This window comes from Coregonus lavaretus (assembly GCF_964263955.1).
Source record: "Coregonus lavaretus genome assembly, chromosome: 36".
In the NCBI taxonomy this organism is placed as follows: domain Eukaryota; kingdom Metazoa; phylum Chordata; class Actinopteri; order Salmoniformes; family Salmonidae; genus Coregonus; species Coregonus lavaretus.
The window spans coordinates 27276103-27294247 of record NC_140023.1 but is presented as its reverse complement, the minus strand read 5'-3'; the positions used below and the strand labels follow the sequence as shown (position 1 = coordinate 27294247).

Below are 18145 nucleotides of genomic sequence, written 5' to 3'. Positions count from 1 at the left end.
AAATATATATATATAGTTCAAGTCGGAAGTTAACACACACCTTAGCCAAATACATTTAAACTCAGTTTTTCACAGTTCCTGACATTTAGTACTAGTAATAATTCCCTGTCTTAGGTCAGTTAGGATCACCACTTTATTTTAAGAATGTGAAATGTCAGAATAATAGTAGAGAGAATGATTTTATTTCTTTCATCACATTCCCAGTGGGTCAGAAGTTTACATACACTCAATTAGTATTTGGTAGCATTGCCTTTAAATTGTTTAACTTGGGTCAAACGTTTCAGGTAGCCTTCCACAAGCTTCCCACAATAAGTTGGGTGAATTTTGGCCCATTCCTCCTGACAGAGCTGGTGTAACTGAATCAGGTTTGTAGGCCTCCTTGCTCGCACACGCTTTTTCAGTTCTGCCCACATATTTTCTATAAAATTGAGGTCAGGGCTTTGTGATGGCCACTCCAATACCTTGACTTTGTTGTCCTTAAGCCATTTTGCCACAACTTTGGAAGTATGTTTGGGGTCATTATCCATTTGGAAGACCCATTTGCGACCAAGCTTTAACTTCCTGACTGATGTCTTAAGATGTTGCTTCAATATAACCACATCATTTTCCTTCCTCATGATGCCATCTATTTTGTGAAGTGCACCAGTCCCTCCTGCAGCAAAGCACCCCCACAGCATGATGCTGCCACCCCCGTGCTTCACGGTTGGGATGGTGTTCTTCGGCTTGCAAGCATCCCCATTTTTCCTCCAAACATAACGATGGTCATTATGGCTAAACAGTTCTATTTTTGTTTCATCAGACCAGAGGACATTTCTCCAAAAATTATGATATTTGTCCCCATGTGCAGTTGCAAACCTTAGTCTGGCTTTTTTATGGCAGTTTTGGAGCAGTGGCTTCTTCCTTGCTGAGCGGCCTTTCAGGTTATGTCGATATAGGACTCGCTTTACTGTGGATATAGATCCAGCATCCTCCAGTATCTTCACAAGGTCCTTTGCTGTTGTTCTGGGATTGATTTGCACTTTTCGCACCAAAGTACGTTCATCTCTAGGAGACAGAACGCGTCTCCTTCCTGAGCGGTATGACGGCTGCGTGGTCCCATGGTGTTTATACTTGCGTACTATTGTTTGTACAGATGAACGTGGTACCTTCAGGCGTTTGGAAATTGCTCCCAAGGATGAACCAGACTTGTAGAGGTCTACACATTTTTTTCTGAGGTATTGGCTGATTTCTTTTGATTTTCCCATGATGTCAAGCAAAGAGGCACTGAGTTTGAAGGTAGGCCTTGAAATACATCCACAGGTACACCTCCAATTGACTCAAATTATGTCAATTAGCCTATCAGAAGCGTCTAAAGCCAAGACATAATTTTTTGGAATTTCCCAAGCTGTTTAAAGGCACGGTCAACTTAGTGAAAGTAAACTTCTGACCCACTGGAATTGTGATACAGTGAATTATAAGTGAAATAATCTGTCTGTAAACAATTGTTGGAAAAATTACTTGTGTCATGCACGAAGTAGATGTCCTACCCGACTTGCCAAAAGTATAGTTTGTTAACAAGAAATTTGTGGAATGGTTGAAAAACGTGAGGGAAAAAAGTATTTGATCCCCTGCTGATTTTGTACGTTTTCCCACTGACAAAGAAATTATCAGTCTATAATTTTAATGGTAGGTTTATTTGAACAGTGAGAGACAGAATAACAACAAAATAATCCGGAAAAACGCATGTCAAAAATGTTATAAATTGATTTGCATTTTAATGAGGGAAATAAGTATTTCACCCCCTCTCAATCAGAAAGATTTCTGGCTCCCAGAAACACAAAAGAACTGTCAATCTCCCTCGGCCTGGGGCTCCATGCAAGATCTCACCTCATGGAGTTGCAATGATCATGAGAACGGTGAGGAATCAGCCCAGAACTACACAGGAGGATCTTGTCAATGATCTCAAGGTAGCTGGGACCATAGTCACCAAGAAAACAATTGGTAACACACTACGCCGTGAAGGACTGAAATTCTGCAGCGCCCGCAAGGTCCCCCTGCTCAAGAAAGCACATATACAGGCCCGTCTGAAGTTTGCCAATGAACATCTGAATGATTCAGAGGAGAACTGGGTGAAAGTGTTGTGGTCAGATGAGACCAAAATCAAGCTCTTTGGCATCAACTCACTCGCCGTGTTTGGAGGAGGAGGAATGCTGCCTATGACCCCAAGAACACCATCCCCACCGTCAAACATGGAAGTGGAAACATTATGCTTTGGGGGTGTTTTTCTGCTAAGGTGACAGGACAACTTCACCGCATCAAAGGGACGATGGACGGGGCCATGTACCGTCAAATCTTGGGTGAGAACCTCCTTCCCTCAGCCAGTGCATTGAAAATGGGTAGTGGATGGGTATTCCAGCATGACAATGACCCAAAACACACGGCCAAGGCAACAAAGGAGTGGCTCAAGAAGAAGCACATTAAGGTCCTGGAGTGGCCTAGCCAGTCTCCAGACCTTAATCCCACAGAAAATCTGTGGAGGGAGCTGAAGGTTTGAGTTGCCAAATGTCAGCCTCGAAACCTTAATGACTTGGAGAAGATCTGCAAAGAGGAGTGGGACAAAATCCCTCTTGAGATGTGTGCAAACCTGGTGGCCAACTACAAGAAACGTCTGACCTCTGTGATTGCCAACAAGGGTTTTGCCACCAAGTACTAAGTAATGTTTTGCAGAGGGGTCAAATATTTATTTCCCTCATTAAAATGCAAATCAATTGATAACATTTTTGACATTTGTTTTTCTAGATTTTTTTGTTGTTAATCTGTCTCTCACTGTTCAAATAAACCTACCATTAAAATTATAGACTGATCATTTCTTTGTCAGTGGGCAAACATACAAAATCAGCAGGGGATCAAATACTTTTTTCCCTCACTGTAATGGTGGATATGAGGCTTGAGGATTAAGCCAATATGTAATGCATATACAGTGATTAGTATTGGGGGCATTTATTTGACCTTGGAACATGTTTTAAAACCCACATTTAATGCAAACGTCAATTAGATGTGAACAAATAAAAATCATTGTTAATGTTTAGACATATTTTTCATACATCATTAATAAATACAGGTTCAATATAGGTTAATGATACTTTTCTTGAACAAATACAAGTTAAATATAGGTTAATGATACTTTTCTATTACGTGGAGGACTTTAATTTGAACATTTCCTAAATTCCTTCCTTCGATGAGGTGTAACGACGGTTGGCTTCCTTTACGGTATTCCGTGACCCGGAAGTACTTTTGTAGTGTTTTTGACGAGGTGCTGACGGTCGGTATCAACTGGATGATAAAACAAGATCTATCGGTTCAATACACTGGTAAGGTTGTATGAAGACCGTCAGTCTGCAAATTAACTAAACTGGAACTAGTAGCTAGTTTTAGCGTAGGTATTATTTTCAGCCATGACGTGCGATTCGCCAAGCTAGGAAGACGGGGAACTAGCTGCTAGCCTGCTTTGCTAGCAAACACGAATCATATCAGATAATAAATTACCTAGCCAGCTTGTTTTATAGCTTTCATTGCAGTGATTATTGGCTGTTGTGGCAAAACACTATACATTTGTAACGCATTTAACTTGATAGAGTAGGCTTGATAGCTAGCGTTAGCTGTGACGAGGCAGTATTTATAAACTAAAACGTTAATATACACATACTCTTAACGGTTACGTCATAGTTCAAAACCCAGAGGCGCATGTAGCGAGACTTCCGGGAACGTTCGCGAAACAGCAGACCGTTTTGGGTTTGAGAAGTCAATGAGAGAAGTGAAAAAATCTAACTTAGTTGTACATTTGTTTCGAAATCTAAAGGCACAACCTAGTTGAACATGTTATTACCTTGTGAATGTGACAAAATGACACGTTTTCATTTTCGTCAAAAACAACTTTATATCGAAGGAGTGCCTTTTGATTTGACTGCGTGCACATGCGCAATTTGGTGCGAGACGACCGTTAGACCCGATGACGTGTTTCTGCGCATGAGCTTAGCTATCCAACGTCGCCATGACGTTGCCCAAAAGTGTGATCGGGGATTTGTATTGGAGAAGCAGTTTCTGCCTATCTTCGTTCTGTCTTTGGTTACATGCTTGAACCAGAATCTGGGTTTAGAGGGGATATGGCGAGTCTCCATTAAACCCAGGAAGCAGCTTAATAATGTCAAAATAGGTACAATAAGTTTTATATTGGATATTCGGTTTTTCTGTCATCAATAGCTATTGAACCAAGCATGCCGTGACTATGAAAATGGAGAGAGGCTCAATGGGCACGCCTGGTGCGCACATTGATGACGTTTGTTGTGCAGAGAGAATCAAGTAAAGACGAACATTATTTTACATTATGAAGCTTTATAGTTCCCCAGAACAGTTGAGTGTTTGAGTGCATGTTTGTAAATACCACAACTGGAGAAAACAGGAGAAGGTGAGTCCAGCTGTGTATTGACAGGGGTTGCGTTTTATATTGAAAGTCGTGTTTTTTTGCTTCAATAGAGCAACCATAGTTTTCCTTCACAGAAAATACATCAGTGCAACACATTCGGCAGAAAATAGCTTCATTTTCATGAACAGAAATGGAACGCTATTTGGCTGGCAGCCACACAAGTAAATGAGTTGCATGGCCATCCTATTTCTAATGTTTATCATAGAAAAAATGTAGCCAGCTACATTTCCTAATGTTTTGCTTAAAGTTAATTTAGGATTTTACTGGAGAAAAGTACTGGAGAAAAAAGCTACACATCAGTCAGAGCTCTGTCTGCTGATAGAATGGTTGTTTGTGAATTCTCATCTGAGTGGAGAAGTGCACCTGAAGCACAAAATTAGTCTGATGCCCAGCAGAAATTACAATAATTTTAGATCTGCATTTACTAAACACAGCATGAGATTTCTTACACACATTCCTTTTTTCCTGCGTGAAAAATATGATGCCCCCTATGTTTAACTTTGCTAGTTATCTAAGTAAATTACTGAATAATAATAAGGTGACGGGGGCATCATATTGTGTAAGCTTTCTGCTGTGTTTGAGTTATCTGTACAGTTGCCACTGCTATCTTTTGATTTCCTTGCATTGTTCTCCTCTGTTCTTGGCCCATCTGCTCCTCCCCCGTCTGCTCCTCCCCATCTGCCCCGAGCAGAGCAGGAAGGCATGTTGCCCTAGCGACTCCAGACAGACACATTGTGTACACATGCTGCTTCAGAGCAGACAAGCATGGGTCAAAACTTTGTTCATTTGCACAATGTCGCTCGTTCACATTCGCTTGTAAATGTCCAAAAATGACATTCGGTAGCTGCTATATACAGTTGAAGTCGGAAGTTTACATACACCTTAGCCAAATACATTTAAACTCAGTTCTCTCACAATTCCTGACATTTAATCCTAGTAAAAATTCCCTGTCTTAGGTCAGTTAGGATCACCACTTTATTTTAAGAATGTGAAATGTCAGAATAATTGTAGAGAGAATGATTTATTTCAGCTTTTATTTCTTTCATCACATTCCCAGTGGGTCAGAAGTTTACATACACTCAATTAGTATTTGGTAGCATTGCCTTTAAATTGTTTAACTTGGGTCAAACGTTTCGGGTAGCCTTCCACAAGCTTCCCACAATAAGTTGGGTGCATTTTGGCCCATTCCTCCTGACAGAGCTGGTGTAACTGAGTCAGGTTTGTAGGCCTTCTTGCTCACACACGCTTTTTCAGTTCTGCCCACACATTTTCTATAGGATTGAGGTCAGGGCTTTGTGATGGCCACTCTAATACCTTGACTTTGTTTTCCTTAAGCCATTTTGCCACAACTTTGGAAGTATGCTTGGGGTCATTGTCCATTTGGAAGACCCATTTGCGACCAAGCTTTAACTTCCTGACTGATGTCTTGAGATGTTTCTTCAATATGTCCACATAATTTTCCTTCCTCATGATGCCATCTATTTTGTGAAGTGCACCAGTCCCTACTGCAGCAAAGCACCCCCACAGCATGATGCTGCCACCCCCGTGCTTCACGGTTGGGATGGTGTTCTTCGGCTTGCAAGCCCCCCCTTTTCCTCCGAACATAACAATGGTCATTATGGCCAAACAGTTCTATTTTTGTTTCATCAGACCAGAGGACATTTCTCCAAAAAGTACGATCTTTGTCCCCATGTGCAGTTGCAAACCGTAGTCTGGCTTTTCTATGGCGGTTTTGGAGCAGTGGCTTTTTCCTTGCCGAGCGGCCTTTCAGGTTATGTCGATATAGGACTCGTTTTACTGTGGATATAGATACTTTTGTACCTGTTTCCTCCAGCCTCTTCACAAGGTCCTTTGCTGTTGTTCTGGGATTGATTTGCACTTTTCGCACCAAAGTACGTTCATCTTTAGGAGACCGAACATGTCTCCTTCCTGAGTGGTATGACGGCTGCGTGGTCCCATGGTGTTTATACTTGCGTACTATTGTTTGTACAGATGAATGTTGTACCTTCAGGCGTTTGGAAATTGCTCCCAAGGATGAACCAGACTTGTGGAGGCCTAAAACTTTTTTTCTGAGGTCTTGGCTGATTTCTTTCGATTTTCCCACGATGTCAAGCAAAATCAAACTGAGTTTGAAGGTAGGCCTTGAAATACATCCACAGGTCCACCTCCAATTGATTCAAATGATGTCAGTTAGCCTATCAGAAGCTTCTAAAGCCATGACATCATCTGTTGAAATTTTCCAAGCTGTTTAAAGGCACAGTCAACTTAGTGCATGTAAACTTCTGACCCACTGAAATTGTGATACAGTGAATTAATTATAAGTGAAATAATCTGTAATAGTCTGTAAACAATTGTTGGAAAAATTACTTGTCATGCACAAAGTAGATGTCCTAACCGACTTGCCAAAACTATAGTTTGTTAAGACATTTGTGGAGTGGTTGAAAAACGAGTTTTAATGACTCCAACCTAAGTATATGTAAACTTCCGACTTCAACTGTAGATATTACCGACTGGGTCATGGAGAGGTTGAAAATGTCAGTGAAGACACTTGCCAGCTGGTCACCGCATGCTCTGAGTACTCGTCCTGGTGATCCATCTGGCCCTGCGGCCTTCAGAATGTTAACCTGTTTGAAAGTCTTACTCACATCGGCTATGGTGTGTGATCACACAGTCATCGGGAACAGCTGGTGCTCTCATTCATGGTTCAGTGTTGCTAGCCTCCGCGTGAGCATAGAAGGTATTTAGCTCGTATGGTAGGCTCGTGTGACTGGATGGCTCCCTGCTGGGTTTCCTTTTGTAATCCATGATAGTTTGCAGGCCCTGCCACATCTGACGAGTGTTCAGAGCTGGTGTAGTAGGATTCGATCTTGGTCTGGTATTGAAGCTTAGCCTGATTGATGGTTCGTTGGAGGGCTTAGCAGGATTTTTTTTATAAGCGTCTGGATTAGTGTCCCACTCCTTGAAAGCGGCAGCTCTAGCCTTTAACTCAGTGTGGATGTTGCCTGTAATCCATGGCTTCTGGTTGGGATATGTACGTACGGTCCCTGTGGGGACTACATCGTGGATGCACTTAGTAATGAAGCCAGTGACTGAAATATACTTGTAACGAGCATAATGGCTGCCATTCTGTATGAACAAAAGTTTCTTACCAAGCCCTTTGCATTGAATTCCTTGAGAAACTCTTGCTTGGTTGGTAGTGACAGGAGGGACGAGTCTGAGGGGGTTATTTGCACTGTGTGAAAACATAAAACAAATTGTTACTTCAATAGTACATGGTACAATGAGCCATTGTGTACCTGATTGACCACGCTGGATATTCATTCAGTTGTTCTGGTGGGTAGTTCACTAGGTAGGAATCAATACTGTATATAGGCAGGCAATGTGCTGAACAGGCAAACATAGCTAACTATTTTGGTCGATTACCAACAAAATAATGATTGAATCACAAAGCATAACAAAACATGCATACAGCATTTCTTACCTCTCTTTCAGTGTTGTTTTGCGACACCACATATTTTACAGCCTCAGGTTCCCTCAATCAGACTGTCTCCACCAGTATCTCCCTGAGAAATATGTTTGTGTGATGTTACTGTACCAAATGTTATAGCTAGATGCATTTTTTTGGGGTGGTCCTCTGCCAAAAATGCTGTCGACCACCTAGCTAGCTAGCATTATCATCTACAAGCCAAACACACTATCACAGGGTTTCTCAAACTTGGTTCTCGGGACCCCAAGCAGTGCACCTTTTGTTTTTTGCCCTAGCACTACACTGCTGATTTAAAATAATGAACTAATCATCAAGCTTTGATCATTTGAATCAGCTGTGTAGTGTTAGGGCAAAAACCAAAATGTGCACCCCTTGGGGTCCTGAGGACCGAGTTTGGGAAACGCTGCACTATCATGTCAACAATCTGCATATCTAGCTTTGTGGGGTTTATGCAGTGTAGCTACATGATGCTATCGTTAGATTACTTTGAGTACAAACAGTCCGAATACAGAACATGTTAGCTAGCTAAGTAGCCGTGTTAGCTAGATTGAACACACTGAGGTTAGCAGCTAACATAACTAGCAGGCTAAAGACGCAAACCAACACTTACCTACCAGTCCATGTGAACGGTGGCCATTTCGGTGTCACTCTTCCACCTTTCAAAATTAATTCCAATGTTTATCCGGTTTCTGGATTGGCATGAGCAATCTTTTTCTCTGTTCTTTTTCTCTTTTGGGGTCGAGTTGGTTCAGATTCAAGTACCGAAAATGATGGTTGTTTCTGTTGTCCCTGCTACAAGCTTGTTGGCTTCATCTGTGCTTGTAACGTTAGCTTGCAAGTGACTTTCACTTCCTCTCCAGCAGGGTTATTTGAGTAGGTGGGATTTAACTCAAAGACACACCTTGCCCAGAAGGCCAGCCCAAGGCGGCTCAGGGCTCCACCCCCTTGTTTTTGTTCAAAGTGAAAACACTACACAAGAAGTGGGGCGGCATAGGGTCGCCCACGACCTGCAGATTCCTGCTTGAAGGAAATGTTCTCTTAACTCTTAACACCAAAACATGCTAAATAGGTTGTCAGAAGGTTTTTGATAACATAGAATGTTCCCATAACTAACGCAAAACTGGACACTGGACACCCTAATTGCTCATGTAAGTCGTTCTGGATAAGAGCGTCTGCTAAATGACAAAAAATAATAAAAATAAAAAATACTACTCCAAAAATAAAAAACTATATTCACTCATTACTGCCACACACAGGTCGGCTGGTCCAGCAGCAGGAAAGGTAATTGATTTGATCACCTACAGCGGTGTATGAACGTCATATGAATCTTTTGTTTCACCTGCGCTACATGGAATGCAGTAATATTTAATGTAAGTAGACAATATAGGGTACGTTTTTACAGTTGTATATTTCTAGATAGCTTTATTCAGTGTATTTTCATTCCATGTTTTATATTGCAGGAGGTGCAGAAGAGGTGGATTTGGCACATGCAGGTCAAAAACAACAATACTTAGATTATTTCCAGACAAGGCATTTTTTTGGATGATTGTAACTTTTTATTTAGACCTTTTTTGGAAGTACATACCGGCCGTAACTGCAGTAATGACGATAGTTGCTCAGCAAAACTCCATTGTTTGCTAAGTACCAAATGTATTTTGACATTATTAAGCTTGAAAAGCTGGTGAATGGCAAGTTGAATGGCTGCTTCCTGGGCTTAAAGGAGAATCATCATAGTCAACGTCTCCTGTAAGCCCAGATTCTGGGTCACTACATATTGAGGTAGGTAGCTGCAGTCCAAAGTCAGTTGCCAGGCTGGCAATCACTGACTGAATGTCATATCTGTCAATCAGACAGGACAAGTCAGCGAAAAGGCTGAGAGATAGGGTTAGCTGGGTATGGAAAGCCAGATAGTGACGTGTGTGTGTAGGGCGGTAGTCTGTCTGATGTGACTAACTGAGAGAGCGAGAGAGAGAAAGTGAGTGTGTGTGTGTTTGCATCCCTCTAGTCTAGGTGAATGCTGGCTAGTATGAGATAATTGTTTATCAGTTCTGATAGAGATCTCTCTCTTTATCAGTGTTTCCCCTAAGATTTTTTTTGTTGTTGCAGTGGTGGCAAAGTGAGCAGGAGGGGAGGGGGGGCGTTGTAGTGGGTGTAGCCAATGGCATGGTCTCAGACCTAAAAAAAAAAAAGGCCTGGCTCTTGGCCGAAGAGACAACTTTTTTCTTTATTTTTAAGCTAATTTCAGGCAATTCTACACATTTTGCCATAGGTAGAGACAACATTTTACAGTTTTAAAGCGAATTTCCTGCAATTCTACACATTTTGTCATGGGGCTGAGAGAAAATGTGCGGCTTTTAAGCTAATTTCCTACACATTTCGCCATGCCTTATGCCGTGTTCTAATGCTATCTGAGTGACTCAAACGTAACGAAATCAATGCCCCATTACTTTAATTTTAGATTCGCCCTGACAGTCTTAGTTTTATTTTGTTGATTGTTAGTTCTCAAAGATGATCTTACTAAAAAAGATATACACTACCGTTCAAATGTTTTGGGTCACTTAGAAATGTCCTTGTTTTCGAAAGAAAAGCAATTTGTTTGTCCATTAAAATAACATCAAATTGATCAGAAATACAGTCTAGACATTGTTAATGTTGTAAATGGCTATTGTAGCTGGAAATGGCTGATTTTTTAAAATGGAATATCTACATAGGCATACAGAGGCCCATTATCAGCAACCATCAGTCCTGTGTTCCAATGGCACGTTGTGTTTGCTAATCCAAGTTTATCATTTTAAAAGGCTAATTGATCATTAGAAAACCCTTTTGCAATTATGTTAGCACAGCTGAAAACTCTTGTGCTGATTTAAAGTAGCAATAAAACTGGCCTTCTTGAGACTAGTTGAGTATCAGGAGCATCAGCAATTGTGGGTTCGATTACAGAATCAAAATGGCCAGAAACAAAAAACTTTCTTCTGAAACTCGTCAGTCTATTCTTGTTCTGAGAAATGAAGAGAAATTGCCAAGAAACTGAAGATCTCGTACAACACTGTGTACTACTCCCTTCACAGAACAGTGCAAATGGTCTCTAACCAGAATAGAAAGAGGAGTGGGAGGCCCCGGTGCACAACTGAGCAAGAGGAAAAATACACTAGTGTTTAGTTTGAGAAACAGACACCTCACAGGTCCTCAACTGGCAGCTTCATTAAATAGTACCCGCAAAACACCAGTGTCAACGTCTACAGTGAAGAGGCGACTCCGGGATGCTGACCTTCTAGGTAGAGTTGCAAAGAAAAAGCCATATCTCAGACTGGCCAATAAAAAGAAAAGATGGGCAAAATAACGCAGACACTGGACAGAGGAAGATTGGAAAAAAGTGTTATGGACAGATGAATTGAAGTTTGAGATGTTTGTATCACAAAGAAGAAAATGTGTGAGACGCAGACCAAATGAAAAGATGCTGGATTGGGTGCTTGATGCCATCTGTCAAGCATTGTGGAGGCAATGTGATGGTCTGGGGGTGCTTTGGTGGTGGTAAAGTGGGAGATTTGTACAGGGTAAAAGGGATCTTGAAGAAGGAAGGCTATCACTCCATTTTGCAACGCCATGCCATACCTTGTGGATGGCGCTTGATTGGAGCCAATTTCCTCCTACAACAGGACATTGACCCAAAGCACAGCTCCAAACTATGCAATAACTATTTAGGGAAGAAGCAGTCAGCTGGTATTCTTTCTATAATGTAGTGACCAGCACAGTCACCGGATCTCAACCCTATTGAGCTGTTGTGGGAGCAGCTTGACCGTATGGTACGTAAAAAGTGCCCATCAAGCCAATCCAACTTGTGGGAGGTGGTTCAGGAAGCATGGGGTGAAATCTCTTCAAATTACCTCAACAAATTGACAACTAGAATGCCAAAGGTCTGCAAGGCTGTAATTGCTGCAAATTGAGGATTCTTTGACGAAAGCAAAGTTTGTAGGACACAATTATTATTTCTATTAAAAATCATTATTTCTAACCTTGTCAATGACTACATTTCCTATTTATTTTCCTATATTTCCTATTCAAACTCATTTCATGTATGTTTTCACGGAAAAAAATGACATTTCTAAGTGACCCCAAACTTTTGAACGGTAGTGCAGCACCATTGTCTTTATACAGTTTACACTGAAAACGTTTTACCATACAAATATATATATTTTTAAATAAATTAAAATTGTAATCATATTTTTTGGATTGGTGGCAACTATTTAGCAGCGGCGGCCAACCAGGGAAAGGGAAAACACCGCTTTATCTTTCGTTCTCTCGCTCTGTAACCCAATCTGTGTGTTGTAGGTGAGTCCGGGTGAGGATGACGATGACTCACGTGGGGGCAGTATTTGGTGCAGTAATCGCAGTGATGGCCATCCTACTGCACTCCTCCATTCACAAGATAGAGGAGGGACACCTAGCTGTTTACTACAGGTATGATCTGTGACCCCCGACCCTCTACGTCCTCCATTCACCAGGTAGTGAAAAACTATGAAGAGTAGATTCATATTATTGGTTAATTTCACTGTTCTGTGTTTTAGAGGAGGAGCGTTGCTAACCACACCCAATGGCCCTGGATACCACATTATGATGCCCTTTCTTACCACCTACAGATCAGTACAGGTACTACTTGTCTTACCTTTCAATCCTGACCCCCTGACTTCTAACTCTGGATACCACATCATGCTGGCCTTTATTACATCTACAGATCAGTGCTAATAATGAACGTTCTCTTCCAGACGACTCTTCAAACGGATGAGATAAAGAATGTGCCTTGTGGAACTAGGTAAATCTAGAACAGTTGCATGGTGATTCTGAAAGGTGTTTGTGTGTATGGCTGTGTGCGTGTGCGGCGGAGGACGTTATCCATGTGTGTGACCATGTTTCTGATGTGTGTGTTCTCTCCACAGTGGGGGAGTGATGATCTACTTTGACCGTATAGAGGTGGTCAACATGCTGGTGCCCTCATCTGGTAAGCCCTTCAGAACTACTAGCTAACAGAGTGGATCCCTAGGACACCTATGTTGTCCCCATTGCTATGTAGGTGGAAAGGGTGGGTGACGTTTCTACTTTCTTAGTATATACTAACCTCTCTCTCACTCTTCACAGTGGTGGATACAGTGAAGAACTATACCGCTGATTATGACAAAACTCTCATTTTCAACAAGATTCACCACGAACTCAACCAATTCTGCAGCGTACATACTCTACAGGAGGTCTACATCGAGCTGTTTGGTGAGCACACACACACTCACTTCTATATCAGTTGAAACACTTTCTGTACATCAGTGTAGGAGCCCAGTATAACTCCTGTTTATCTGCTGCGTCTTGGTCTATTAGACATCATTGATGAGAACCTGAAGATCGCTCTGCAGAAAGACCTCAACTCTATGGCGCCAGGACTGACGATACAGGTACACACACACCAGGGTTGGGGTCAATCACTCACACACACACACACAAACACCAGGGTTGGGGTCAATCACTCACACACACACACACACACACACACCAGGGTTGGGGTCAATCACTCTCACACACACACACACACACACACACACACACCAGGGTTGAGGTCAATCACTCACACACACACACACCAGGGTTGGGGTCAATCACTCACACACACACACACACACACACACACACACACACACACACACACACACACCAGGGTTGGGGTCAATCACACACACACACACACACACACACACCAGGGTTGGGGTCAATCACTCACACACACACACCAGGGTTGGGGTCAATCACTCACACACACACACACACACACACACACACACACACACACACACACACACACACCAGGGTTAGGGGTCAATCACTCACACACTCACACACACACACACACACACCAGGGTTGGGGTCAATCACTCACACACACACACACACACCAGGGTTAGGGGTCAATCACTCACACACTCACACACACACACCAGGGTTGGGGTCAATCAATCACTCTCACACACACACACACACACACACACCAGGGTTGGGGTCAATCACTCACACACACACACACACACACACACACACACACCAGGGTTGGGGTCAATCACTCACACACACACACACACACACACACACCAGGGTTGGGGTCAATCACTCACACACACACACACACAAACACACACACCAGGGTTGGGGTCAATCACTCACACACACACAAACACACACACCAGGGTTGGGGTCAATTCCATTCCAATTCAGGAAGTAAACTTGGAGCGTAATTGTAATTTCAGTTTACTTCCTGAATTGACTGAATTAAATGGGAATTGACCTCAACCCTGACACGAACACACACACACCTGAGTAGTTGGGCACATTCAGCAGGACGCAATGTTTTGGAACATTCAGATAATAATATGCTATGTAGAACAATAATGCCTCTCTGACATGTAGAATAAGGAATCACGTCAGTGCTATTCGTGGCACTTCTATCTGCAGCATTCGACAACCAGGGCCTAAAATGAACACCCGCCAAATGCGGGTAGATTTTGGCATTGGTGGGTAAGATGTCTATTTCACCAGCCACGTTGGTGGGTGGTCAGGGCTCCACAGTGCCCAAGTATGATCACATTTATAGCAAAATAAATGCTTCAGTAGCTGTTTTCAAAGTTTTGTTTCATAGCTGGTAAATTAAACGCATAAAGTCAAAGACCTACACTGAACAAAAATATAAACGCATCATGTAATGTGTTGGTTTCATGAGCTGAAATAAAAAATCTCGCGCAAAAAGATTATTTCTCTCAGATTTACTTCTTACTAGTAATACATGTGTTGTTTTAGAAACATTACAAAGCATGTTTACCCGTTTTTTGTGTTTTGTTGGTGTAATTCTAGGGAAGAAAAAAATATATATTTTGGATTGGTTACAAATCTTTTTAATCTACCTGCCACAGTGGCTGGTGGACCAAACATTTCATCTCACGCCCTGGGTTCAGCTACTGAACGGGGCCCTGGTTTGTGAATACTGAGTGTGTCTCTTTATGTTCCAGGCTGTCCGAGTCACCAAGCCCAAAATCCCAGAGGCCATCAGGAGAAACTTTGAGCTCATGTGAGTGTTCTCCCTCTCCCTCTCTCGCTCTCTCTCTTTCCTTCTCTCTTTCCTTCTCTCTCTTCCTCCTTCCTTCTCTTTCTATAACCCTCTCTCTGTGTGAGTGTGTGTAACCTTCTCTCTCTCACTGTGTGTATAGGGAGGGGGAGAAGACTCGTCTGTTGGTAACAGTTCAGACTCAGAAGGTCGTGGAGAAGGAAGCCGAGACCGAAAGGAAGAAAGCCATCATCGGTAACCTAGCGACACTCCTCCTTCTCATTAGTATACACGCTGACAGTATACAACCAGTAGTGTATCTGAAAACAACCCGTACATCTGAAATAACTGGAGAGCTAAGTGGAGCTAATACAATACAGGTTGTAGCAAACCGTAACACTATACACTCTCTCTCTCTCTCTCTCTTCCTTTCCCCCTTTTTTTCTCCTCCTATCTCATTCTGTCCCCGCCGCACACCGCCGTCTTTCTCTCAGAGGCTCAGAAGGTGGCCGAAGTAGCACAGATTCATTTCCAACAGAAGGTGATGGAGAAAGAGACTGAGAAGAGGATCTCTGAGATAGAGGGTGGGTGTGTGTGTGGGTGTGGGTGTGTGGGTGTGGGTGTGGGTGTGTGTGTGTGTGTGTGTGTGTGTGTGTGTGTGTGTAAAATAATTAACTGTGTGTGTGTCTATTTCAGACACTGCGTTCTTGGCAAAAATGAAGGCCAGGGCTGATGCGGAGTATTATACAGCCGCTAAGTTTGCTGAAGCTAACAGGGTAAAACATGGCTATATACATACATACATACACACACACACACACACACACACACACACACACACACACACACACTCTGACATCATCTCTCTCTCTCTCTCTCTCTCTCTCTCTCCCATCTTTCCAGTTGAAGTTAACACCCGAGTACCTTGAGTTGATGAAGTACCAGGCGATAGCAGCCAACAGTAAGATCTACTTCGGCCAGGACATCCCTAACATGTTTGTCGAGGGACACAGCCCTACCCCTACCCAGGATGCTGAGCCCCCGAAAGCCTCTGAACAGGCCAGACACTAAGATCCGAGACTAGCTGTCTGTATGGAATGTGTGAGTCATTCCGCTAATTGGGGTGTGTAAGGCTTTAGTCTCAATTCTATCAGCCAGAGAGGGGGGGGGGGAATTGGGAAAGAGGGATGGTGAGAGAGAGGAGAGAGATAGGGGAGAGGAAGGAGTGATAGAGAAGCATGGAAGGAGAAATTCAGAAAAAAGAGTGCAGGGAGAAAGAAAGAGGGAGAGAGCGAGCGGGCGGGCGGGCGGTCTGTCTACACCTGTGTGTTGAGCAGGCAGTCAGTAATGCTAATATCTGGGCTGGGTTGAGTGTCAGGCAGGTGTCTCCCTGCTTTACATGTGCAGCTTTGCATCGGATGCAACTCTTGGCTTTGTTTTTTGGAATTGTATGATTTTTTTGTAATTTGATGCTTTATGCAAAATTATTGATTTATATTTAACTTGAACATTAAGTTCAGCCTTACTGTCTAATTTGTTTTTAGCTTAACTAGAATGTGAAGAAGGCAACACTAATTCTGAACTAATGGGGTTCCGGATCTGATTCTAAATGGGGGTGGGTTTACTGGTACTCAGTCTCTTTCTAGTCATCGACAGCCTGTGTGTGTGAGCAAGAAAAGGTTATGTGTGTGAGACTGAATGAGTGAGTGAGAGAGAACCAGAAAAGCAGTGTGTGTGTGTGAGCCCATGCTCCACTCTAACCGCAGAGCAGATCTAACTGAGCCAGGACAATGAGACACTACAAACCCTCAGTATGTCTGTCTGTCGGCACACATGGGTTGGACTTTTTATAAGCGCATAAACACCTGGTGGAACTCCTTAGAACTCTTCTTAGAACCAGTGTGGTTCTATTATAACTCTGGGGGTTTGTGGGACTAAGGGCTGCGAGAGGACTGGCTTGTATTGGCATTCTTAGCTTAAGGGCTTCTGGGTAGTGTAGTCTTGGTGTGTATATTCAGTTGGTAATCTAGTGTCAGTGGAATAGTTGTAGTTAGATGGGTTGATTCTCTGAGGCTGGGATTAAACAAATGACCTGGGATCAGTTTGAACTGTATTTCTCTGATTAAGGCTGGGCTTAATTAATGATCTAGGATCAGCTTAAACTGGCTGGCCAAAAGACACTGAAGTCAGACCTGCCCATATTATCTTTCTGTTTACTCTGAAACACCTCCAGTAGGGAATACAGGACTACTAATATAAGGGCTGTTGACTGTTCGCCTGGAACCGCTACGCTGTACGTCTGCTTGTTTGACTGGGCATCGATGTAGAATACAATTAGCCATGTGTGGCTGTTGAACGCAGAACCAGACAAACAGGCTCAGACTACATTGACACAGGTAGAGCTGAAGGCCGATTCTATTTTCACGCTATCGTTCCGTTCAAACCAAACTGTGCTGGCTCTAATATTTTCTTTTCACATAGTCCATTTAAACGTTTTCAGCATGGTTCCAGGCCAACAACTATGGTTGTGTAACCAGGCCAGCTCAGTACAGCTTTGTTTGACTTCACTCATTTCGGCTCAGTAGTGTTAAAAGTCCTAGGTAGTGTTGGTAAGTTTAGTTAGTTTGTACTAATAGGTAGAGAGGTAGCGTTAGTGTTAACTCTCAGGAAAGAGCTTCAGGTGAGATATATATATATATATATATATATATATATATATATATATATATATATATATATATATATGGCTTCTATATCCCTATATGGTTCTTTATACATAATGGCTGTAGTGCCACCTTCAGTCCCAGAAATGACAGGCGTAGGAATTGACAGGCTTACAGAGATAGACTTCAGTTCAGTAAAGCTACTAGGGTACTTCAGTAGATGAACCACCACTAACAGTGAAACTACTCTGGAGGAGTGTAACACAAAGTGGGTTCACAGAGTTAGCCAGCTAACTTTGATGAACGCTCAGATATAGGCTAGCTCTTGATGTTCTGGTTTGTTAAGAAAGATCAACGTTTATCAGTTGTTTGGAATGTTGAGTGAGTCAGTTACTGTGCCAATTTCAAGTGTATATAAACTTGGACATATGAATCCAGAATATTTAGGAAAGTTAGCTGGC

At 42.5% G+C, this 18145-nt stretch overlaps 1 protein-coding gene across 1 annotated transcript; it reads left to right on the top strand.

Annotated features, from left to right (window-relative positions):
• Positions 1-3266: 3266 nt before the first annotated feature.
• On the top strand, positions 3267-16295 carry erlin1 (ER lipid raft associated 1). The gene is made up of 12 exons (XM_084153319.1): positions 3267-3350; positions 12279-12407; positions 12515-12596; positions 12713-12759; positions 12884-12945; positions 13083-13208; positions 13314-13387; positions 14987-15045; positions 15185-15276; positions 15516-15605; positions 15718-15797; positions 15925-16295. Exons 2-12 carry the CDS (start codon positions 12295-12297, stop codon positions 16090-16092), a joined length of 993 nt encoding a protein of 330 aa, XP_084009445.1. The 5' UTR covers positions 3267-3350; positions 12279-12294; the 3' UTR covers positions 16093-16295.
• The last annotated feature ends 1850 nt before the right edge of the window (positions 16296-18145 follow it).

Coding starts and splice junctions, on each gene's coding strand:
- erlin1 (XM_084153319.1), top strand. CDS start 12,295: ATGACGATGACTCACGTGGGGGCAGTATTTGGTGCAGTAATCGCAGTG. Junction 15,046..15,184: donor AGGAGAAACTTTGAGCTCAT/GTGAGTGTTCTC, acceptor CTGTGTGTATAG/GGAGGGGGAGAAGACTCGTC. Junction 15,798..15,924: donor AGTTTGCTGAAGCTAACAGG/GTAAAACATGGC, acceptor CCATCTTTCCAG/TTGAAGTTAACACCCGAGTA.